At 38.2% G+C, this 24,026-nt stretch overlaps 1 protein-coding gene across 2 annotated transcripts; it reads right to left on the bottom strand.

The window, feature by feature from the left end:
• Window positions 1-67: 67 nt before the first annotated feature.
• On the bottom strand, window positions 68-23,422 carry LOC147232799 (tubby-related protein 3-like). Of its 2 annotated transcripts, XM_086149851.1 has the most exons (15): window positions 23,249-23,422; window positions 18,377-18,719; window positions 16,745-16,790; window positions 13,330-13,460; window positions 13,098-13,214; window positions 12,627-12,761; window positions 8,087-8,212; window positions 7,363-7,509; window positions 7,202-7,284; window positions 6,919-7,083; window positions 3,880-3,992; window positions 3,677-3,785; window positions 3,456-3,554; window positions 2,271-2,442; window positions 68-1,363 (listed from the first exon to the last, which is right to left on the bottom strand). In XM_086149851.1, exons 2-15 carry the CDS (start codon window positions 18,468-18,470, stop codon window positions 1,230-1,232), a joined length of 1,671 nt encoding a protein of 556 aa, XP_086005977.1. In that variant the 5' UTR covers window positions 18,471-18,719; window positions 23,249-23,422; the 3' UTR covers window positions 68-1,229. The 2 variants fall into 2 exon arrangements, with proteins under 2 accessions (XP_086005977.1, XP_086005978.1); XM_086149852.1 differs by lacking the exons at window positions 16,745-16,790; window positions 18,377-18,719; window positions 23,249-23,422 and adding an exon at window positions 15,534-15,686 and having other exon boundaries at window positions 71-1,363; window positions 13,330-13,450.
• Between the last annotated feature and the right edge of the window lie 604 nt (window positions 23,423-24,026).

Here is a 24,026-nt window from a genome sequence, read left to right as displayed (position 1 = left end):
ATTCAATATATTCGTGGCATTGCAGCACATTGTGACTGAGAATTAAGAAAAGTAAAATAAACACATTATACGAGAAACGCTGACCTTGGGCATTTCATTCCTCATGCTTTATTGAATAACATTACTGCAATAAGCCTAAGAATGAAATGAAAAAAAAAAAAATCATTTTAAAAAATAAGACAAAAGACAAAAGCCAAAAGAAGTTGAAAAACAACCACAGAAGCACTATTCCAACCAGTCAGCAGTAATCTGCAGAGTAATGAAACAAAACATTGAGACAAATCACCAGAATGCTACATTGTTACATACTTTGATTTAAAGCATCACTGTCTGATGCTGGTGTTTTCACAGTTATTCAAATAAGCACTCCGTTAAACAGCAGTTGAAAGAAGCATACATAAATTGAATTTAAAAAGTAAAGTTACTGTTTTTTTAAATGAATTCTACCACTGTATGCGATTTGCTACTAATGTCCATTTCTCGGTGCATTGAAACCTAGCACAGTGCAAAGTCTTATATAAGTATTTCAGGAAAAAAACAAAGGATTTACCACATAAAAAGGAAAACAAGAGAGATTTCCAAAAATAAATAGGAACTTGAAAATTTAAAACACACCATTTAAAAAAATATCACAGCAAGACTAAATCTGTAATTATTATAGATTTGATACTTGGATGAGAGATTCTGTGCTGGATTTCATTCTTAAATACCTCTGAGCACAGCTGCACTCAAAAATGTTTTAGCAGGCCTTTTGAGCAATAAAGGAACTAAACTGATCTCACATTTTGTTTCAGACTGACTGTGGATTTATCATGTTGACCAGGTAGCTGTTCCATTTAAAGTGGTTTAAAAAAATCGTAAATAGAAAATCAGATAAAACATTAACCGAACACCCATTGGTTGTTTTAGTAATAACTGAATATCTCGAGGTGTAGAATTAGAAAATGTCTTTCAGCTGATTGCCGACAAGAAAACCCAGGACAGGACAGATCAGACGGTAGAATGAGACCCGCCTCTTTGGTTTTACCCCTGGAGGAAAAAACACGCTCATGCTAGTGGCGGTAACACATCAGGTATTGTCACTTTAACCGATCTGTCATCTCTGATCAGTGCCAATGCATAGCAGAGTGTGATGAAGGTAAAGCTGGAGACTTTAGCTGGTCTGTTGGTTTGTGTGTGTGTGTGTGTGTGTTACACAACAATTTACATATAACCGAAGGAGCTTTCTATCATTCACAGGCAATTTTTCCATCGAAGCTAGAGAGAGCGATGGCAAAGGCCTGCACGGCACACATGGGGTAGTTGTAGTCCAGCGTAAAAATATCATCAGCTATTCGTCCAAACTGCATCACAATGTAGTCCACTGAAAGACAGACATTTGGTGGATATTTAACAAGAATAGATTGAATATGAGAAGGCAGATGGGGCAAAGGACATGATGATAAAGTCAGGCTGATTTGTGATAGTTTTATTACAGCACAAAATATGTGTCCTTGGTTTGTGAAATGTTTGATTTTTTTTCTCCTCCTTTTTAGATCCCGCTGATTTGATTCTGGTTGTGATAGGGCAGGAAAACTGTAAGGTTCAAGTTCATTTAAGGTTTGTGGAGGAAACATAAAAACAGTATGATCACGGTTCCCCTTTCTAGACATTACAGTGCTTATTCTTATTCCTCTTTTACATTACTTAATGACTTTGAATGGTATGTTGCAATTATAGCTGTTGCTTCTGTTTCATCACCTGGGATCAATTTCACTTAAATGCAGCTTTTATTCCAAGACTTATATAAATATACATACACACACACACACACACACACACACGCACGCACACACACACACACACACACACACACACGCGTGTGTATATATATATCATTTATACATTTTATACATATATATGCGTGTTCATGTGTGTATGTATACCAGCACATAAAAATACTATGATCAGAAGATCCTAATTTTAGCCTTTTTAAGCAGCTCAACAGCCAAAAGAACCAAGCATCCAATTGTTTGATTAGTAAATAACTCGATTTACAAAAGTAATCTAAAACACTGCAGCCAAATGTGACTACTTTGATAGTATATTTGTATATTCTAATTTATTCAGTATTAACATAGAAGCAATGTAGTCACTATCTAGATAGATAGATAGATAGATAGATAGATAGATAGATAGATAGATAGATAGATAGATAGATAGATAGATAGATAGATAGATAGATAGATAGATAGATAGATAGATAGATAGATAGATAGATAGATACTCACAGTCTTTGCTGTGGACAATCTGGAAGTTCTTAACAGAGGCCTGGGTGACCCGGCCGTTGAAGTTGAGCACATGAGATGCCGTCTCTTCGTTCCACACAGGCGTCTTATTGTGAAGCTCAATCAGATTTTCCATCCTTCTATTCTGGTGCCTGATCAACAAGCCGTCACAATCCTGGAAAGAATTGGCAAAATGTAAGTCAGGCAAACACCAACATAGTAGACAAAGAATTTGCACATTGGCTGTGTTTTGCTATTGAAGCCCATAGAAGGGGATTTTGGGGCGCCTGATTTTGCTAATAAGTCATCTGACAGTTTTACACACTTGAATGAAAAAGTCAAGACGTCCAGGGTGGGGGATGACTGACTGCTTCACTCTCCAAGAAATTGTGGTTTTAATTTAGAATCCTTTAGATTTTCATGAAATCAAGCCACACGCTTGATGTTATTTATGGTCTGTTTTTTTCTTTCTTTTTTTTTTTTTTAATCCAATTAAAATATTTTCACTCCATGTCCAATTTCAAACTTGACACCACCTTGACATTCTAATTGTGATTAAGTACAGTTTTATTGAATTGAAAGAACAGAATATCCTACTGTTTAACTTTGCAAACTGCTCTAAATGCAGTTCTTCATTAAACAGGATTTGATCTTCTCAAAGTAACTTCCAGGACTGAAGTCAAGAAGTTACTGGTTTCAATAGCTTCTGTTTGGGTGACTTGTTTTGACAGTGCAGGAAATATATCTTTTCATTTTATCCAAATTACTATTGTTCTTTAAATAACTAAAACCCACTCAGATAATATTGTCAATTAAATGGCCTTAAAATAAACAGTAAAAATCTTGAAATTTTGGTGCTACAGTTTTTTTGCAATATTTAGACAAAATTGTTCTGATATATTCCTTGGCCAAAAAAAGAACAAAGAATGACTGAAATATATTTCATTTTAAAACTGTCCAGAAACGAGCATAAAGTATTTAAAAACTATTAAAGAAATTTGCTAATTATCTGCAAGACATTTATGAACAGTGAACCAATAAAACACAAAAAATATGAAAAAAAACGTATAAATACAATTTGTAATTAACTGTAATAAAAAGGCTTCAGGATATGATATTTTATCTTTTTTCTTCATTTAAAAATACGTGATAAAAATACATGTGAATGATATAAAGCGACTTGCTTACATTTCTTGGTCTCAGGGGTACCCTGTCATTGTTTTTATCCATTCCCGGTATGATGACTGTCATTCTTCTCGGCCCCTTCATCCCCAAAACATTTGTTTCCTAATGAGGAAAAATAACCACATGCAAAATTAATTTTGTACATTTTTTGTTTTAGCAGCATAAACATTTTTTAAAATTATTTATGAAGTGTGACTGATTCACTGCACTTTTTACCGCCTTACATAAGTGATGCCCGCTAACTCCTGCCGTGCGTTCGACATGTCAGGGAGAGCTCTTTCTGGATTTAGAGCATTATCAAATACTGTGAATTTAGTTCCCATTAAATTAGACCTGGATGTGGAAGTAAGAAGAACTTTTTAAAAAAAGTTTTAGATGTTAAAACTTTTGTACACATGTATTGTTACACATGTTTGGCATAATGTACCTCAGCTTGCCGACAAAATTCTCTCCACCTCTTGATAAATCAGTGGCGTCGATGGAGATGAGATAGTTCGAAGTAGCACTCTTCTTTCGTTTTCTCCCTGCCAACAGGAAAGTCTGTGAGGGAAAAGCAATACAAAAATTAGTTTTTTTTACCAACGTGAAGTTTCAAAATGGATTCTTAGAGCATGACTTCTACATTGACCACTTGTTTAACATCAAGCTGATTTTAATGTCTAATTGTAGCCTGTCCTGAGCACTCTTGCATCAAAATTATGCTATTTGGTACTAAATGTGCTACTCATTTGTCAAATTACCTCCACTAAGACACCATTCAAGTATATATCATTTTATAAATATGTGGATTTATACTGCCCCAAATAGTGGATTTAAATCCAAGGCCAGATACAGTATCCAGCTCTACAGATGGGTAGATTTCCTGACGTGAGAGCAATTTATAGTCAATGAATTACATTCATTTGTGCTTTTCTGCAGTTCTTTGCTGAAGTCATCATAGACGTTCACTCCAATATTCATACACTCAAGGACCATTTGAAAAAAGAAATGCCAGGAGTTATTCTCCTTTCTGAGGAATCACAATGTTGTCCCTTGAAGTATGTTATTATTAACACAAGGGTGATCTTGCAGAAAATCAGTGAGAGGACCACAACCTCTTAACACCACATTACATGGTGGTGGCGTGTAATGGGTTCACAGAAAAGAAACAGAAAAAATAAAAAAATCCAAGGGTGCTCTTTGTGGTGGGCACATAAAACAATAGGCATCCATGGAGGATTGGTAAGTGGAAAATAAAACCCAAACCAGACTTTGTAGTGGAGGTTGAAGGAATGACTTCTACTGAGTTCCTGTGAGCCATAACATAAAGAGAACACGGATTATTGCTGGCTGTAGTGGCACGACAATAATAATGATGCTCTCTTCTTTTCTGTGCTGCAATAAGGAGCTGGACGTTCATTTCTTACAGGTGAGCCCGATGAACGACAGCCATGGAACACAAGGCCCCCCTTCATCAAAGTAATACATTCCACATTCTGTTTATTTTTGTTAATGCCATCGTAATAGCTTCACATTTCCTCTGTTAAAATGTACTTTCAAGAGAGGTTTGCTACTGACCCCATGCTAACAATTACACAGTTACTGAAGAAGTAGTCTTGCAAGAGTTTGGGGGGTGGGAGGGCTCGCTGCGTGCACAGAGACAAGAAAGGCATAATTTTCACATTTCCCTATAAGGATCAGGGTGAATTTCTGATTCAATATGTTTTACATTTCAAACTCACTAGTTCTTAAGGAGGCACTAATGGTGAATTATGAGAAATAAGATTCACTCATTATCTGGCCCCCACTGTGTTGCGCTGCCTGACCAATGATTTTGTATTGTCTGCTCCTACAAAGGTGAGTCAAGCACAAAATTCTTCTCATTGACTTCTTTCCACAGGGTCTGGTCACAAGTGTAATCATTTTTCACACTGCAAAGCAGTGTTAGGACACTGCAGTTATTCGATGCTATTTCTGTGAGATCATACTGACATCACTTGGGGTTATTATAGGTATAGAGGACTTTGGTTTTAAGTTCTGAAAGTTTGCATCACCTGTTACATGCCAACATTGTTTTAGTCAATGGCTCTCAGTACGTGTTTGTGAAGATTGTGGCTTGGAAGCATGTCAGGGGCATGAGGGACAAGTTTGCTTTGAGGGCTCACAAAGTCTGTCAGACACACACACACACACACACACACACACACACACACACACACACACACACACACACACACACACACACACACACACACACACACAGTCAGAGCGGCTTTGGTCAACATTTTGAAGGGTTCTACTTCAACTCAAACCATGCTGTTCATCTAAACCTAACTGAATTTTGTTGCCAAAACCTAACCACACAGAAAACTGGAAATAAATCAGATAATCATCAGACAAAATAACATGAAAAATAAACTGAGTTAAAAAAAGAAGTCAAAGGTTCCATGTGAAGTATCCAACTCTCTGAAAGAACTGTCGATTTATCATTTATCCATGATACTTCTTGGAAGCTTCATGTCAAAAATCCTTCTCAACAAAGAAAAAAAGGAAAAGAAAAAGCCCAAGAGGCAGAGATCTTTCTTTAGCAAAAGACCCAGCCCCTTGCGGGGAGTGACTTACAAAGGTTATCTTTAAGCAAAGATTTTCTGCAGCTCTAAACCTTTACTTGCTCAACGTAGCCTGTGTGTAAACATGACTGATGGCAACAATTGAACTTATCTCGACTCTAAATTAATTACCTCGAGATGACTTTCGGAGTAGAAAAGTCATAATAGTGAGCGGCGATAGTCTTACTAACCCAAGAATGTTGAGAGAACCAAACTGATTGAGGTTTTGATGCAAAAGTATGGCCAAAATATCACATTGAAATGACATCATGGGGAGCTACAAAAAAATATGTTTCAAAATACCTATTATTTTAAAGGTCAGTTGAAATGTAAATGAAAAAATGCATGGAAATATTCAATTTTTTTGTTTAATTTTTTATCTTTGATATTTGAACGTGCTGGTGCCAGTCTGTACACCTGCATTATCCTGCACTCAGGGTGGCGGGGGGATCTTGAGCCGATTCCAGCTATTATTGGGTGACAGGCTGTGTTCACTCTGGACCGCTTGCCTGTCAGTCACAAGACCGCACATAGAGACACACAATCATTCACTAACTCATGCACACGTATGAGCAGTTTAGGGTCTCTAATGAACCTATTGCATGTTGGGAGGAAACTGAAAAAAAAACATGAACATGAACATACAAATTCCAAGAAATATTCATGCATACATCAGGGATTTATCTTGATTACACATTTGGCGCCCCCTTTAGGAATATAATTTCTTGCCAAGTTTTAGTATCCCTCTACACCACCGCCCTCTCTGATTTGTTCTTGTTTGATATGTGCTGACTTTTTTGTTTTACTCTTGATCTGGTTTATGCACCAGACACGATCCTTGTCTGAACTTGCACCACATCAACTACTGGATCGCTGACCTTTTTTTCATTGTCAAGATGGAGGTAATAAAGCGGATAGAGGCTCTTATCCATCCCTCGCTGATCCCGAGTCACTCTGCATTTAACTGTCACGCCCTGCGGTGCAGGATCCAACACAAACTTTTCCAAGTCGTCAAACTCGATCTCGGGTGATGGAGATCTTTCCTGATCACACAGGACAGGTACATTTCAAATCATATCATTGTCACTTGAAATCTGCATTCTATTGTTGAAAAAGCTGGAGAATTTGTTTTTTGCTGGGGATAGTTGGATATTTCCATACCTTTTTCTTCTTTCCTTTTCCTTTTTTCTTCTTTGATTTTTCTTCTTTTTCAGATTCTGACTCGCCACTATCCTCTGCTTTTCCTGAGATGAAAACAATGTGTTTTTGCCCCAATGGATTTGGAATGGTTCAAATGCTGGAATAAATCAGGGTAAGCTTACCTTTCTTTTTTGACTTCTTCTCTTTGTCTTTTTCTTTTTCCTTGTCTCCTGAGGTCTGGAACATGGATGTGGCGCTCGCGGCTGATTTCTTCTTTGACTTGGTTGACTTGGTTTCCTCTTCACTTTCATCACTGTCTGATTTGGCAGCTGAATGCAAATAAAAGACCTTGAATTCTTTTGCATGCATTTAGTAAGATATTTCTTTGGAAGACTTCTCATTCATCTCAATACACGATGGGACTTACTTTTCAGTTTTAACATCATTGTTATGGAACTGGCTGTTAATGTTCACTCATTCATTATCTATATCTCATATCGTGCACTCAGAGTTAGGGGGTTGATGGAGCCTTACATACCCCAGCTGTCATTGGGTGAGAGCCGGGGCAAGTCGATCACAGAGACACACAACCATTCACTCTCATTCACACATCTGGGAAATTTAGGGTGACCAATTAACCTCCTGAATATTTTTGAACAGAGGTAGGAGAAAACCGGAGAAGCCGATAAAAAGCCCATACAGACACATGGGAGGACATGCAAACTCCATGCAGAAAAGGCCCCTTTCAGGATCGAAACGGGGAAGCAGAAGCACTAACAAATGCACCATCGTGCTGCCCAGGCTCTTATCATACAAGACTTACTCACAGCAAAATGTGTTCAGTCATGCTCAAATCAACAAAACGATTGGTTTGGTTCCCTGACAAATTATCGAACACTCACTGACCTTTCTTCTTGCTTTTAGAGTCCTTGTCACCATTGATCTGGAACATCGAAGCAGGTTCCTTCTTCTTATCTTTCTCCTTCTCCTTTGACTTGGATTTCTTTTCTTTTTTGTCAGAATCTTTGTCCTCTGTGAACGTAGAAGCAAGGAAAGTGCATGAGAAACCGCCGTGTCGGTGTAAATTTGACAGCAAAACGGTGAATGTCTACAAGGTTTATGTTGCATTCAAGCCAGCAGCCAAACAAAATGTAAACTTGTATTTATTTGGACAGTATATTGGACACTATATTTGGAAACATGTCCAAGTGAGTGAAAAAATTAAAAAAATACTTTAAGACTAACCAAGGCTGAAGATTCTCAAGAAGAGCAAACCACATTTTGAGCATGAAATCCTGATTTTCTGTGTCCACAGTTTGAAATCTACTCTTGATGTCTCCTCCAGCTGTTTTTGAGATTCATTGCACTTGAGAATGTGAGAGGACTTCACCAGAACCACATCTGTCTATTGTCAAGGTCATATTTTCTTCAGCTAAAACATTTTAGACCAACAAAAAGCTTATGAAGCATTCTGGGAAGTACCAATATTACTTGCAGATATTTGCTCCACTTTTTTTTATGCAAGGGATCCACACTTAGAGCCCGCAACTTGGAAACCATCGAGGCAACGGAGTTCAAATCTCTTGCTTAAATATAGTGCCACAAATCTTCTTTGAAACCTCTATTAAACTGAAAGTACACATGCCTTCAAAACTTGTTCCACATGACAGATCTGCCCAAACACGTTTTCATATCTTAACTTGCTTATTTATTACCCCAAATGTCAAAGGTGTTTTTTGCAGTGATTAACTTTTCGAGACAATAGTTATTTGCTAACGGCAGCAGTATTGTACTTTTTCCTTGCTTTCACATTGTCTCTCTACATTCGGTAAACTGTTTTTACAATGTGGGTTGATTCTGATGCAAAGATTCCATCATTTAAGTATGTTACACAAATAGAATCGAATCTAAGAGAAAACAATAAGAAATTAAATGATAATGATCCTTTTTAAAGACTGATTGTAGACTTCTTGTACGAGAAGAAACAATAAAATGTAATGGCCACGTTTCGAAATGCTATAGTCTAAACCAAGGGTGGGCAAATCGCAGCCTGCGGGCCACATCTGGCCCGTTGGTCTTTCTAATCCGGCCCGCCAAAGATTGGTACAAAATTCATACTTGATGTGAATATTTGAATGATTGGATCAATGAATATGGGAGCTCAAACAGGATAGTATTTCATTTTTGGAGTTACTTGAGAGCACTTGAGAATTTTCCTGACCTGAATGACACAGATTGTCTTACTGTTTACTGCGGACATAGTGACACACATGAATGAGATGGACGTGAAGCTACAAGAGAAAAAACGGTTTGTGCATGAAATGCAAGCAGACGTCAGAGCCTTCAAAACCAAGCTGGTTTTGCCTTCAAAACCAGCAAATGTCAGATGTGTCAGATATGTACTGTTAACAAATGTGTTTTATTTTTTTTTACATGTATCGTATCTTGTGCTGACCGGGCCCGTCTGTCAAATTTTAAAAATCAATGTGGCCTCTGAGCAAAAAGTTTGCCCAAACCTTGTCTAAACCAATAGATCCCTTTCACACCAAGTAGATTGATATTGAAACAGTAGACAGCATTCACCTATTCATGCATGCAAGTGGTGGCAGAGGAGCCACAGAAGGCACTAACAAGGCCATCTGAAGCGCACTTGCGGTTCAGTGGCTTGCCAAAGGACACTTTGGCATGCTGACCGGAGGAGCTGGGATTTGAACCGCCAACCTTCCTATCGGAAGAGGGGGGGTGACTGTGGCTCAGTTGGTGGAGCCCACTGAAGCCAACATTGTTTTGCCTCAAGACTGTGCAGGTGGCTTTTCAAGTGTTTGGTTATTAGAAGTGACTGTGCAGCCGTGCAAAAATGACCCCACCTGTCACTTGACTGATTGCTGCCTGATGAATATACGATCTTCACTGCTGATTCCAAGTCTCTTTCAGTCCAGCATGACATCACGCTGCTATTTAAGTGAAACCGATGGCCAAGTGGAATATGCTGATGGACATGGCCGCCAAAACTGGCAAGGCAGGGTGTCCCAGGAGAAGGAGAATGACTTTGACACCATCTTTTAAAACTTGGAAATTACTTAATTTAGGAGCTGTCACGAGAATGGTCGGATTAGCCTGAGGAGTAACAATAATTCCTTTTCTCTGCCATCTTGCCCAAATATGGGCACATCTCACAAAAGAACAGCTGATTTAAGTCAAGGCTTGATATGTTTGTATCCATTTAAAATAAAACTTTGCTTCCTTTTTACAATTTTACTGCTCTGCTTTGACACAGCCTGGAGAACTTTTTATCAACCATGTCACAAGGGAAGGCATAGACCTTTCCATGGCTTATTTTGCAGGATATGGTTTCTGGTCTGGTTGTGTCTGGAATGAGTTTTTCAGAGAAGGAGACAACATGGCTAAGGGGAGCTATAAACTCCCCTCTGTTCCCAGGTTCCTGCTGCTGTGCTGTTTTGGCTGCTTCGGGATGAAACAAAAAAGCAATCCACAAGGAACATCTGATAGCAACCTGCACATATGCCCATTTCCTGGTACCAGAATCACGATAAATACATTCAGATGAGACAGCTGGGTCATGGATACACCCTGTCTTCCAGACATGGAAAGAGCTGGTTTTAAGAGGTTGCCATGTGAGGCTTAATATGAAAATATTAAAGCATCTGATGTATGATTGTTGAAAACCGATTTAAAACAGGGGGAAATAATTTGCAAATGAATTTTACCGTAAGTGACTTTGCTCTTCATTCAATCATTCATCATGTCTATCACCTTATCTGTCATGGGGCTTCTGGAGCTAATCCCAGCTGTCATTGGGCAAGAGGCGGGGCTCACCCTGGTCGGTTGATCACATGACCACATTCAGAGACATGCAACAATCCCACTTTCAGTCACATGTTTTGGCAGTTCAGGGTCACCAGTGATCCTACGGCATGTTTTTTGACAGTGGAAGGAAAACAGACAATCTTGGAGAAACTCACGCAGACACATGGAGGTAACCTGCAAACTCTACACAGAAGGCCCTCTGTAAGAATCACAGCAGGGTTCTTCTTGCTGTGAGGCTTTTAACTGTGCCTTTAACATTAGAAATGAAGGACGGGCAGGTGTACAGTCAAACAGGGCACCTTGGCTCACTTAGACAGAGAAAACAGGCACTCCTTCTGTTTCAGCTGGTAAATTACAGAGAAGTCATGCTGCAGAGCCAAAAAGCACCGCACAGCCCACGGTGCTCTCGACCAAGCCTGACCAAGGCCCAGCTGCCTCAAACAGTCCATTCATGACCCAGTCCTGAAATAAAATGATTAATTGTGTAGCGTTGACGTTTCATCCCTAAAATCTCATCCGTTTATCATTCAGAGGAGGTTTGTGACAAATGTGAGGAAATTCCCTTGAGGAGCTGATGGAGTCTTGTGTTCTCAAGAATGGAAAGGATGGAGGAACTAAAGACAAAATGCTTCAGGGAACTGGCGGTCACGGGTTGGAAGGGTAGAAAAAAAAAGCAAATTGGCTCAAAGACATACTCTAAAATTCATCTCCAACAATTACCTCCCTTTCTAATTGGGCAGCTAGACATCTAGGATACTACACCCTCTAAGGAGGGATATGGTGCATTTCAAAAAACCATCCTTGGGCTCAGCAAAAGAACAATGGGGATCATGAGTAACCTAAGAGGGGAAAAACAAACAAACAGAAAACAACAGGAATTGTGTAAGTGAAATAAAAGGAATCCCTAATCCTGAGAAAAAAAAGAAAAACTGGATAACTGGACCAGAAAGGCATGGTTGTATGTCTCTACATGATGTGTGAATTTTGTTGAAATAAGAGGTGAAAAATTTTCTCATATATTATATTATATTATATTATATTATATTATATTATATTATATTATATTATATTATATTATATTATGAGTGCATCGACTCCTGCAGAGCAGCCAGTTTTGGTTCCAGTCTGGGCCGAGGCCGACTTGTGGAAGAAGCTACATGGAAAGTTTAAAGATCGCCAAGATTATCTATATTGATCCTTTGGGGGGAAATGAATGTTAGCATCAAAGTTCATAGAAATCCATCCACCATTTGGTAAAAGGTGTCAGAATCATTTAACGTTTAACATGGTTTATGGGTTTTGGGCCAGTGCTTTTCAGAGTCGAGTTTTACAAAGAAAATCCTAAAAAGATATGTTCATTCTGTGCGCAAGTGAGGTGGAACTGCAGCACAAAGCTACAGTAGAGGATTCTTGAGTACATGGAATCTGTTATTTAGACATAAACGTTTCTGTAGAAACAAAAATATGCTGGCCGCTATATTTTAGTTTTATTGTATTTTGATCACATTCTCTCGATGATGACTCAATGACCATGGAACTGCTGTCTTTTTCACTCACCATTGTACATTAAAATCCTATTAGCATTGGCCTGCTACTTATGGCTTTTTCGAACACTAACCTTTAGATTTGGATTTCTTCTCTTTGGCGGCACTTGCAGATGGAGAGCTTTCTTTCAGCATCTTTTTCTTTGTCCTCTTCTTTGGAGCATCCTCCTCCTCATCATTGTCATCCTCATCATCATCTGTGTCTGAACCTATGGATCCATGGCAAAATGTTGATATGCAATATTTTAACTGTCCGTCTAATTTTCGCAGGAATTCAAAATTCAGTTTAGTTTCAATGCCTCTTCGAAGAGTCTCTTAATTTGAAGGGAAAGGCTGGGGATTTACTGCAATAATGAGTATCTAAGGGGAAGGATGCTGAGGTTGGAACTGCCAGTCAGGAGAATTACGGATGGAAGTCAAAGACTAAAAGGCGTGAGAGAAGAGGATGCAGAGCAAAGGGTTAGATGGAAGCTGATGATTCACTGTGGGGACCCCCCCGAAGGGAACAGCAAAAAGACAAAGTAGACAAAGCACGGTGAGTTTACCCTTCTTCTTCTTTGGGGCACTTTTGGCTTTCTTTTTTGGCTCTTTCTCTTTTTCCTTCTCTTTTTCTACATCTTCTTTGGTCTTTTCAGGCTTCTTTTTCTTCACCTTCTTTCCATCTGTAATATTTGAATAAGAAACAGCAGTTAAGCGAGATCAAATCATGGGGTCAAGCTGTCACCGTTTGTCATTGCTTATGTGAAAACACTTAAAATGCAATTGTCTCTGACTCACTCTGCAAAGCAGGACTACCATCCTCTGCTGTGTCTTCATTTTTTTTGTTTTTTGTTTTTTTGGGCTTGGTCTCAGTCCCATTCAACTTGGCCTCCGCCTCCTCTTTCTTCTTTTTCGGCTTCTGGAGTTTTCTTAAGTAGACATCAAACAAATGATGAGAGATCGCTTTGGCGAAAGAAATAGAGGGGAGGTAAAATGAAAATCTCAGTAGATCGAAAAGGCGGGGATATGGACAATAACTCACCGTTATTTAGTCAAACATACATGGATGCAGAGAAAGACACACAAAGAAGATGAGGAAGAATCACAACTGTCAGCTGCATTATTACTAATTTGTTGTCAAAAATGAATTATCAAACGAATGACTGTTACTACTACCTTGAATATTAATTTACATTAGATGCACGATCACTCTTTGTAATAATGCAGTTATTAAACACTGTTGCAATTGATGGAAACAAACTGATAATCCAGTGACCAGGAGTTATAGATATAATGAAGCTTTAGTTACAGGAAGGGAATAAAATGATACCCAAAAGACATTTTAATAAAAATAATAATCTATGACTATCTCTGATTACATTTTGGCACAAATAGGCTATAAGTCTTCTCGGAAATCGTCTCAGCCCAGAGTAGTTCACAGAAAAGCATGGTAATTACAGCAAATCACAAACAAGCGCGACATCACCCACTACCAGAGGGTGGCTTAGGGTGTATTTTTTTTCCGCCATTGACAATAATCTTGAAAGTGCCATGCATGGACTCAAACAATATTAAATTTGAAAAGCATAATGTCCATGTCTAAACATTTCCAGAGTGGTTATTACGTTCACAATGTTCTGCACTGGAATTAATGCTGCAAACATCCTTTCAAATGATTTTGTTGTTATTGTTGTTGCTGTTGTCGATTTGCAGCTGTATTTGTCCTCTCACACAGTAAACCATTACAAGTTCTAATAGAAAAAATAACTGGAACCTGAACTGTAAATTTCCTTTAAACCGTATTCATCCGTCAGATGACCGCAACTAGTCTTTGCTTTTACGGGCAAAATGCATGAATGAAAGAGAAATCAAATTCAAGCATGTATGTTAAACATCCTAAATTCCTTCAGTTTTATTTGTTATTCTCAGTTGTAATATGAGCTAATGCAAGGATTGTCTAGACACAAGATTAAGATATAGTTGAGCTTGAACCTGTGACCTTCAGATCATCAATATAATACACAAACGTTCATTTTCTTATAAGCTTGCACTGTACAATAACAAAATGCGATCCAAATTTTTATTCAGGATATAATAATGTTTTTAAGCAATCGGTTGAGAGGTTTTATGGTGACAGCAAGAGCGTGTCACTGTCCTAGGTCACAGAGAAGGAGGTCAGCATGATCACAGCCAGCGGAGACAGTAAAGGTAATCCAATTAGATACAGGTCCTGCAACCACAGAGGGTTATTTGTGTCCTGCATGTGATGGACAAAGGGTTGACATTTATTATGTATTAAAGCTTATTTAAGTTACAATAATGTCACTATCATTATGACCATGACCATCACAGAGATACAGTGTGTCAGCATCTTGCAAATTCAAGTATCAGTTCAAACAAAAACAGATTCAAACTCTAGGCAACAGGTTCTGGGAGAGTTACCAAATAAGAATAAATAAATAAAAAAATTCAATGAGAGTATATAGTATTTGTAAAATTACTATTGTCAGTCTTGACAACTACCTTTAATAACCTTTGATGCCTTAAGAATCATTTATCACTCTTGCTGCCAAGGCTTGGTTGCTGAGCCAAGCATAAAAAAATTTTTTTTGAAATGCAATATATCTTAAAAGTTATTCATAATTCTGCTTGTTGAATTATTTACAGTTTGAAAATTACATTGAAATACCTTCTCTGTCTTGTGCTACCATTTGTATGCAGAGCGGTTTCTCAGATGTGGGTCAGAGGTTATTGTTTGAACATTGTTTGCATATTTTTTTCTCATAGCAAAAGAATTACTAGGCACAAAACATATAGTGAGGAGAAAACCTTAGTGAAAGACCAAACTGTCAAATCACTTGTTTGAGTCATCTGACAGATTCTTCCCCCTCAGTCCCTGAATATTATTGCATGTCATCACTAAGCAGTGCGAGACCTAAACTGACAAAACAGTCTAAAAGATAAAAAGAGAAGAAAAAAAATCTCAAAAACTATGCTTTTACCTTCTCCGCAGACATGGCGTGGCCTCTGACTTTAGCTTAACCACTGCTTCTTTGAGGAGGTTAGAAAACAAAAAACAGCCTCCTCGGCGGAGATAATGAAAGAGTGAAACAAGCCTGCACTCACTGCATCTCCATCAGCAGAAAGTTGTTAATAGGATTTATGTGTAAAGCCATCTGCTCTGTGGAAACACGTCAACGGGGGAAACCAAGGCATGCTGGGAAGGAGGGAGACGGCTTATTTATCACGTTTCCACTATCTGGGGCAGATATTTCCAAACTTTTTACCCCATGTGGCCTGAAATAGAGGCGCCAGAAACTTGTGACTCCAATCATACCGTGGTGGTTGAAGCTACTATAAATTAGCACACAATGGACTAACCTAAAAACATTGCATCACAGTTACGGCTTCAGTTGGCTATTTTTAATTGTATTGATTTTATATCTAAAAATAATGCAACTTAAGGCCACCATTCCAGCAAAAAGGAATATCTGAGGTCGGTTTGAAATCATTAAAGATGATGGCAATTGTGATTAAATACAAAGAACTGAATACAACACAATAGAAATATATAATAAATACATCTAGGCCTCCAGTAACTCAGGAAAGATCAATTATCCATTCTTGTAAATGTCACAATTTGTAAAGAAACAAATGTGACACTGCAGTTGGTAAACTGTTAAGTGTCAACCAAGCTGATTGATATTAATTTCCTGATATCCAAACCCAGAATATATCATATCATCACTATATTTAAAAGTTATTTTCAGAATTTGAGAAAAAAAAGTTTCAATATTTTCTTTATTTCTTTTTCATTAATGCCACAGCAGGTTAAATGCACTTCTCGTGATTCCTTCTGTCAGCAACTGCCACAAATGGTCTTCCCCTTTCACTTACTTCACAACTTTTTCACTGAATACACTTTATGTGTTAATATTCTACTCTTACCTTTTCTTATTGTACATCACTTTGATGGAACATCCTCTATAAATGTATATCTATTACTATTGTTATTTTTGTAATCAAATTTTGCATTTGTGGCTGTTGTTGTTTTATATATATATGGGGCTGTAAGTAACATCAGCTAAAATGTGATGTTACCTTTCAAATGTACTTATCCTGTTTGTTTGTTTGTTTTGTTTGTTTGTTTGTTTTATGATGATGATAGTTAGATAACTGGATTTTCATTTTTACAACATACGGGTACATTTACCTGAAAGTGACCTTGAACTGTTGTAGGATCCTCATCCTCTTGAGACCTACACCGGAATAAGAAGAAAACATTATGCTCAACATTTATTTATTTTATTTTATTTTATTTTATTTTATTTTATTTTATTTTATTTTATTTTATTTTATTTTGTTTTATTTTATTTATTTTATTAGTTCATGTATACCACTACTTGATTACATAAAAAAACTAAAGGGCCAAATTAGACCAATCATCCTGGGTCACTGAGTCAATCACCATGGAAACTATTCAAATACTTTATCATGGGAAGGGATCTTCTGATTAGCCGAACATTGTGAGAGAGAGAAATTCAGTCCTCAGAGGCTTCAATAGACACTGGTTGGTGATAATGTCCCCATAAACTGAACTTTTACACTCCCAAATGTTAACTCTTACCAGATTTCAGTAGGGACATTAAACTAAAAACCAGACTTTTTAAAGCAGTCGTATTTCCCTCAATCTGAACACAATAAAATTCTATGATACAGAGCATTACGATTTTTGAGTACCGTGCCGAGGTGTCAGAGGTATTTCTCATCTGCCTCCACGTCATATGCAAGACCAACTAAGAACTTAACAGCACAATCGTGACCTTTAACTGTGGCCGGAGCTGTTTGGCTGGTACAGATCTGCTGATTAGATGCTTCTCTGATGGTGTTTAACAAACACTTGACTCACATTTTTGTCAACCTATCAGCTACTTTACCCATGCACTTGTATGAGCATATTGTTTCATCATTTATTATTAGAACCATTCAACCAAGTCCTGCTTCTTGTATAAATCGGAATGATAGTAACAGTCAACACAATTCCCCCATTAATCAAGTACTGATAAAATTTTGCATTTACGTCATTACATTGTGAATCTCATCTTTCGACATTTTCATTAATGTCAGATGAACTGACCAACCAAGTTAACCTTTGACCGATTCAGCTCTATCCCAGAAGGTAAAAATGAAAAAAGAAGAGTAAAGTAACATCTTTCAGTGCAGTAAATATTCCAAGTAGTTTTGACAGTAAAACATAAAGCTTTCCCCTGATACTCATGGGTTTAGCACCACTTTGGCTTTAACTGTCGGAAAGGGGGTGTGGTGAACAGTAATAACCATTGAGAAAACCTCAAGTCCTCAGCGGAAGACGAGAGTAAGCCTTGAGACGCCCAACATTTACAAGCCTGCAGAAGCTAAAAGTCTGGATTAAAGCTGCAGTACATCTGGGCTGACATACCTGTCTTGTGTCCAGGCCTCTTTCACAACATGATCATGTAGAGGCATGGCAGATGTGAGCTGAAGGTACATCCAGATTTTTTGGGGTTAGAAAAGAAAAAAAATGACATCATATATCTCAGTTCAAGCCAGGTCATTAAAATGGATCTGTCAGTCCAAGATTACAATACAAGCATGGACATTCGTTAGGAAAGTGGCAGTCCAATGGCTTGTGTCTAATAACTACGAGGATCCGCACACATCCTGTAGTTCACACAGAAGGTCCCATGACCTGAATTCTAAGAGGATTTTTTTTTTGCAAAGCAGCAGTCGCCCACCCAACCAATGAACACCACTCAACCAGGATGCCCCGACAGGTCAACAGGGATTACTTTAATCAGCTACTTACCATCTGCGAGCATTTCCAGGGTTTTCATAGAAAAGGAGCTTGGGTCATGTTTATGCCTGGTTGGGTTGAAAGTTTTGTTTGTGATTGAATTCATTCTGACAGGGGTCAGTTGCTCAGTTCCTGTCTCAAAAGCTGCCAGAGGCCTTCAGAGAGGCTGGATTGACTGGACTCTGGAGAAAACCAAGAGATCAAAAAAATTCACTTCCACTCAATACACCCCCAAGATATGACACACTTCATGTTTAGTTTCTGTCTAAATGGGATATCTTTAACTCTGTGTGCAAAAACCATCTGCTGAAGTGTGAGAATGCCACAAAAACTCGATGTCTTCTCTCTTCTTTCCCTGAAACAAGAAAAGAGAAAGAAAAGGCGTGTGACTTCTTCAGTAAACCACCAGAGGCTGCTGTAGCCCAAGATGCAGCAAAAAACAATGCGAGTAGACTGCACCCTTACTCAAGTATTGTAGAGAAGTATAACTTTGAAATACTTTTACTTCACTGAAGCATTTCCATTCTTACACAGCTTAACACTTCTACATCACAATTTTGCTGCTTTGTTATTTTTGCAACCCTGCAAACTTCTTTTTTAATTGATTTCGCATAAAATGATGTGCCTTTGTGAGAGACAGTGATATAACCATCAATCTCCCAAAATGTATTACATTAAATCCACATTGATAAACTAAAATTTCAGAATATGCTCATATCTATTTCTGTGTAATAAAGAAGCAAATGTATTTAAGCTTATACAACAATAAAGTCTGCCTTGCAAGAACTTTCAATCTTTATCAGTAGATGCAGGAATAAAATTCAAAAGTCAAGGTGTGTTTTATGTTTGGGACTTGTGGTTATTTATGTTAAGTAATTTATGTTCAGTAATTTTATTGAGTCATTTTAACACAACATAGAAAGTAAAAAATCTATCCCACTAATGAAGCTTTAAAGAGTATCGAAAAGAAAAAAACAGATATCCACACACATGCACACACACATGCGCATACAAAGGCTTGATAAGTATGAATATATATGTATATACACACCATACAAACATACGTATGGATGCATTAATGGAGGTTAATGCAGACTCAAAGTTAAACTGATAAGTGGTCACAGCTGAGGTAAACAATAACTGACAGGGAATAAAAAGGGAAGAATTATGTTTGTTGCTGCGCACACTGTCCCTGCTGCTGACTGCTGAGAAGAGTCTAGACTAATGGATTTGCTGGCATTTCAGCAAACACTTGACAGCAGCATGGCAGTTGGTAGGCGTCCTAAAGGCCAGCGACCTCAAGGGAGCGATGAAGAGCCCTTTGAGATTTTAAAGAGACAGAAACAACAGTGCCATTCTCACCACACACTGTTTTAAATCCATATTCATGGCACTGGTGTTTTATCACTGCGAGTAGGACAGTAAACATTGCTAAAGTGATGAAAAGTAACACAAGAGGGAGGATGTAAACCAGCACTTACTATATCCACAACTGTAACAACATGCCTGAATGAAACTAAAATACATAAATCACAGTTATGGTGAAACAGGGACCATTGAAAATAGTTGCGCAAACAGTACAAATGATTTTAAATACATAAAGGTGGAGACTCCAATTGCAGTAACCTAGAACGATGTTTTACTTCACCCACCGCTTCGACCCTAGAGCAACACAATGGTGAGGACATGAACCAAGAAGTTGGTTGAACCTGGTGTAACTTTAAACACGGGTGAATCATCAACTCAGAGAGAGACCATATCTCAGGGAAGATAAACAATAAAGACAAAACAGGAAACTCTGGATTAAATATATTTGTCCCCAAAGGAGCGATTTCTGAGGAGGGCAGATGAGTTGAAAAGAAATCCATGTCAGGCCTTGTCAAGACTATACACGAATGTGATGGAGGATCAAATGTAAGAAAGCTGTCATAATAATAAAAACAAAAATACCCCCCCCCGGAAAAAAAAAATTATATAATGAAAAATTGTATAACAATAATAGGAAAATGCTGTGTACAGTGAGGCTCCTCCAACTTCCCTGGGACAAGTACATAAACAAAATCATTGTTATGAGGGAGGATCACTTCCAGGAGATCATTCAAAGTGTGTTTTTATAGGAGCGGCAGCTTTGTCCACACAATTCTCGCTTAAAATTCAGAGGATAAGTGAACGCTCAAGAAATCTCAACGTGCCAAGGTGCAATTCTCCACTTGAGAATGAAATTTTAGGAAATTTTAATTTGAAGTTATTTTCTTGTTGTTAAAAGTCCCACACTGAATTTTTGCCGTGGTCAAGATGACTCAGACTGACTGGGAATAAAAATGTGACTTCTCTGGAGTGCAGTCCCTTAAATAAATCAGTCAACTTCAATATTAAAAACCTCCGGTAGTGTCTTACATTATTCAATGTGATGCCCTTTTTATCTTTCCTCTCATGTGATAGTCAAATCAGAATTTTTTAAAGCAGTATTTGTAACGATAGTACTTTCAATAATAACATTTTCCAAATTCGTCATTGGACGAACCAATCCATTGATAAATAATCAATACCTAGTCCTCATGCAGACTGCATTTATTTAATGGCTGCCGGGCATTCTTTCTCTTTGAGTGGCTCTCTGGGAATAAACTTTCTCATTCTATGGTTACTTGTGAGCTCTGAAAACATTGGGCAGGAATTTAGCTTTGGTCGACTTTGTGACAATATATTTTCTAAGAATGAAACTGACTGGAACCTCGCTGTGAGTCTTTATTAAAAAAACGAGAAAAAAAAAGAAAAACGAAGAGAACTTTTAAAGTAATTTTAGTCATAAATGAAACCTCTCCTGCAGTCCAACTAATGAGTCCCCGGTATGGGGTTTCCACATCCCTGCATTTTAAAACATGTATTATAATTTTCTGCTTCTGCCTCTGCAAATGAGGTATCCTGCTTCTTTTTCTCTCAACACAAAATTATCTCTTTATTACCACTCATGTGGTCTTCACTGGACCATCAGGGACGGCTTGGCAGGCAGATTCAATGTCAAGAGTCAACGCTTAAACAAAAGTTCCCCGCAAAGGCCCGTGGAGAAACGTGCCAGATCTGACAAAGAGCAAATTGAAAACACTCCAGGCCCTGAGGCCTCTCTAGTATCTTGTCCTAATAACATCCCAGTAACATGACATTATTCTACAGGTATAACACACAGATTTGCCCTCGTCGACCGGCGAGAAAGTCAACGAGAAGCAGTGATGACATCACCGCTACGGTTATATAGGAAAGTAAAATCTCCAAACGGGGATTTTCCAGAAACCATATCGAGCATTTCTTCACATGGACTTTGAATACACACACATTCACACACTCGCGTGCTGGCAGTAAACTGTCTTTAAATGATTAAAAGTAAAAGTACTCATCACTCATTCAGACTGTGTTATAGATGCCATTCTATTGTCTGTTTTTATCATCAAATATATGAGACCATTAATATTTTTATTGGAAAAACAAATTAAGTGGAAACATAATTATATTGTAAGATGACGATGTTATATATTCTTGGAAAAACAGTATTGAAAGCAAATACTAGTTGTATATGTACTCAGTTATGTTCCATTTAGGCAAATTATGATATACAGGCTGTTTTTCAGCTGTGATATTTTTATGCCAAGACAGAGCTTTTTTCAGCGTTGAACCACCGGACGAAAATGTTTTTGCATAATATCTTTTTGTTTTCGTTCGCTGCATGTGTGGCAGCCGTCCTAAATTCCAAAAACAACTATGTTTTAACAACCACAAAGAAGAAAGGGGTTTCGCTGTCACTATTTCTTATGCTTATATTTGGTTCTTGGATCTCTCCCACTGTTCCCACTTGCACAGACAGCTGAGTCAAGGGTCAGTGTGAGGCCAGGTAACACAGGATTGCAGGTCTTAGTCTAGTGAACTCACTCTTAATCTTCTATTTACAATGTGTAAACTTAGCTGAAATCCATCTGGAAAAATGAGAACTCATCACTCCTGAGATTATTGTTATTTTTTTATGAGTCAGGATCAGAAACAATACCAAGCCATTTTCAATGTAATGATAATTGTTGATGAAATACCACAGATGTCTTCATTCGTGGGATGTTTTTTTCTTCCATTTCTTTGGTTCCCCCAAACCAGAAAGATGCCATTTAAAAGAGTTTGTTTTTATTCAACCATGAAATTCCTCAAATATTAAAGTCATAGTTTAGATGTCTCACCCACAACAGTATCAATGCATGAAATATCTCATTCTTCTGCCGTAATTTGAGCCGAGAGAACATTTACACTTGTCACTGATGCACGTCCAAGCAATGCACTGATGTCATATTCTAAACATACAGTACCTTTTTCAATACTGCGAAACTCAAGTGTAGAAATATGCGATACCTTAAGGAACCACTTATTTTACAGTTTTATTGAGGGATTCTTTCGATAATGGTTGCAAAAATTTTTTTTTGGAGACATTTTTTTAGTTTCTGACATCCTCGGAGAGTTTACATCTAAGTCAACACCCTACCTCATATTTTGAAAAAGCAGTATCACATAACGGCAAGCTGAGAATTGTTCCTCTTTTCGTACACAAAATAAATCTACGCTGTTTATTGACAGCACGGCCTGTGAAGAAAGCCTAAAGATAGGAGAAATAGTTGCGCAAGACATAGGGGTCAAACAGGGAACCCCCTGGCTTAGATAGACATACTCATGAGACATAAAGGTCAAGCTGCTGGTGCTGTGTGTGAAATGAAGCAAAAGAGGTGCTGAGCTGAAGCAGAGCGTAACACAAATCTGACATTAACAAAATGGTGTTCAGTAAATAGAGCTGCACTTTGCATTTTCTTCCCTGGCTGTCTGAGATAGTGCAGCCTCTCTGGCGATTCCGTCTACCTTGCATTTGTGAGTAGATGCCAGATCCGGGACACTTTTAAAATATCCAGGAACACAGAGTGCATGTCCTAACAGTGGTCATTCCCCTGAGTCCCGGGGTGGGAGCGCTGTGGTGGGAGACAGTGCTGAGAGCCAGTTCTCCCCTCGCTGACTTGTCCCCACTGTTTTTCTGAACCAAGCCATGTCTTTTGAAACAGTGCCAATGGAGGCTGGCCCAAGTCCTCACAGAGGAACTTTTACAAGCCCGGGGTTTGCAAGCAGGAAGAGAAAACATAAACACGATCACGGATTTCACAGCTCCTCCACTCTCCTCGACTATTTTTTTTTTTGTGACCCGTTGGAAACTCTTTTGAGATTGCTTTGGTCGCCGATTCTGCAAAAGCTGGAAAGTACACAGCACAAGGAGGGTCAGAATTTCTATGCAACAAATGAAGAGTCAGTGACGTCACACAGGAAGCTGCCTTGGATATTGCCTGAGGAAAGATACTGAGAAGTGTCTGTGGTACTTTATGGTGGATGTGCTTCAACTGAAATCGCTGGGGTCTCGCACCAGATTCTTTTAATGATTTTTATTATTTGGGGATAGCCTGTGCAAAAGAAACATACCTTTGCATTTGCTTGGTCACAGAGATCAGCCTTTCCTCAACGCCTTTATTTTCCTCACACGGCTCAGATACTGTTACTTGTGGGTGTGTTGTGGTAATCGTTCCAGACCGCCCGTTTGCTTTGTTGACTGTAATTACAGTTTTTTTTTTGTTTTTGTGTTTTTCTCAGTCAC

Source organism: Fistularia commersonii, chromosome 7, assembly GCF_037954325.1.
Source record: "Fistularia commersonii isolate RoL2024-O1a breed Wild chromosome 7, RoL_Fcom_v1.0, whole genome shotgun sequence".
Classification (NCBI taxonomy): domain Eukaryota; kingdom Metazoa; phylum Chordata; class Actinopteri; order Syngnathiformes; family Fistulariidae; genus Fistularia; species Fistularia commersonii.
This window is presented reverse-complemented; position numbering and strand designations above follow the sequence as displayed.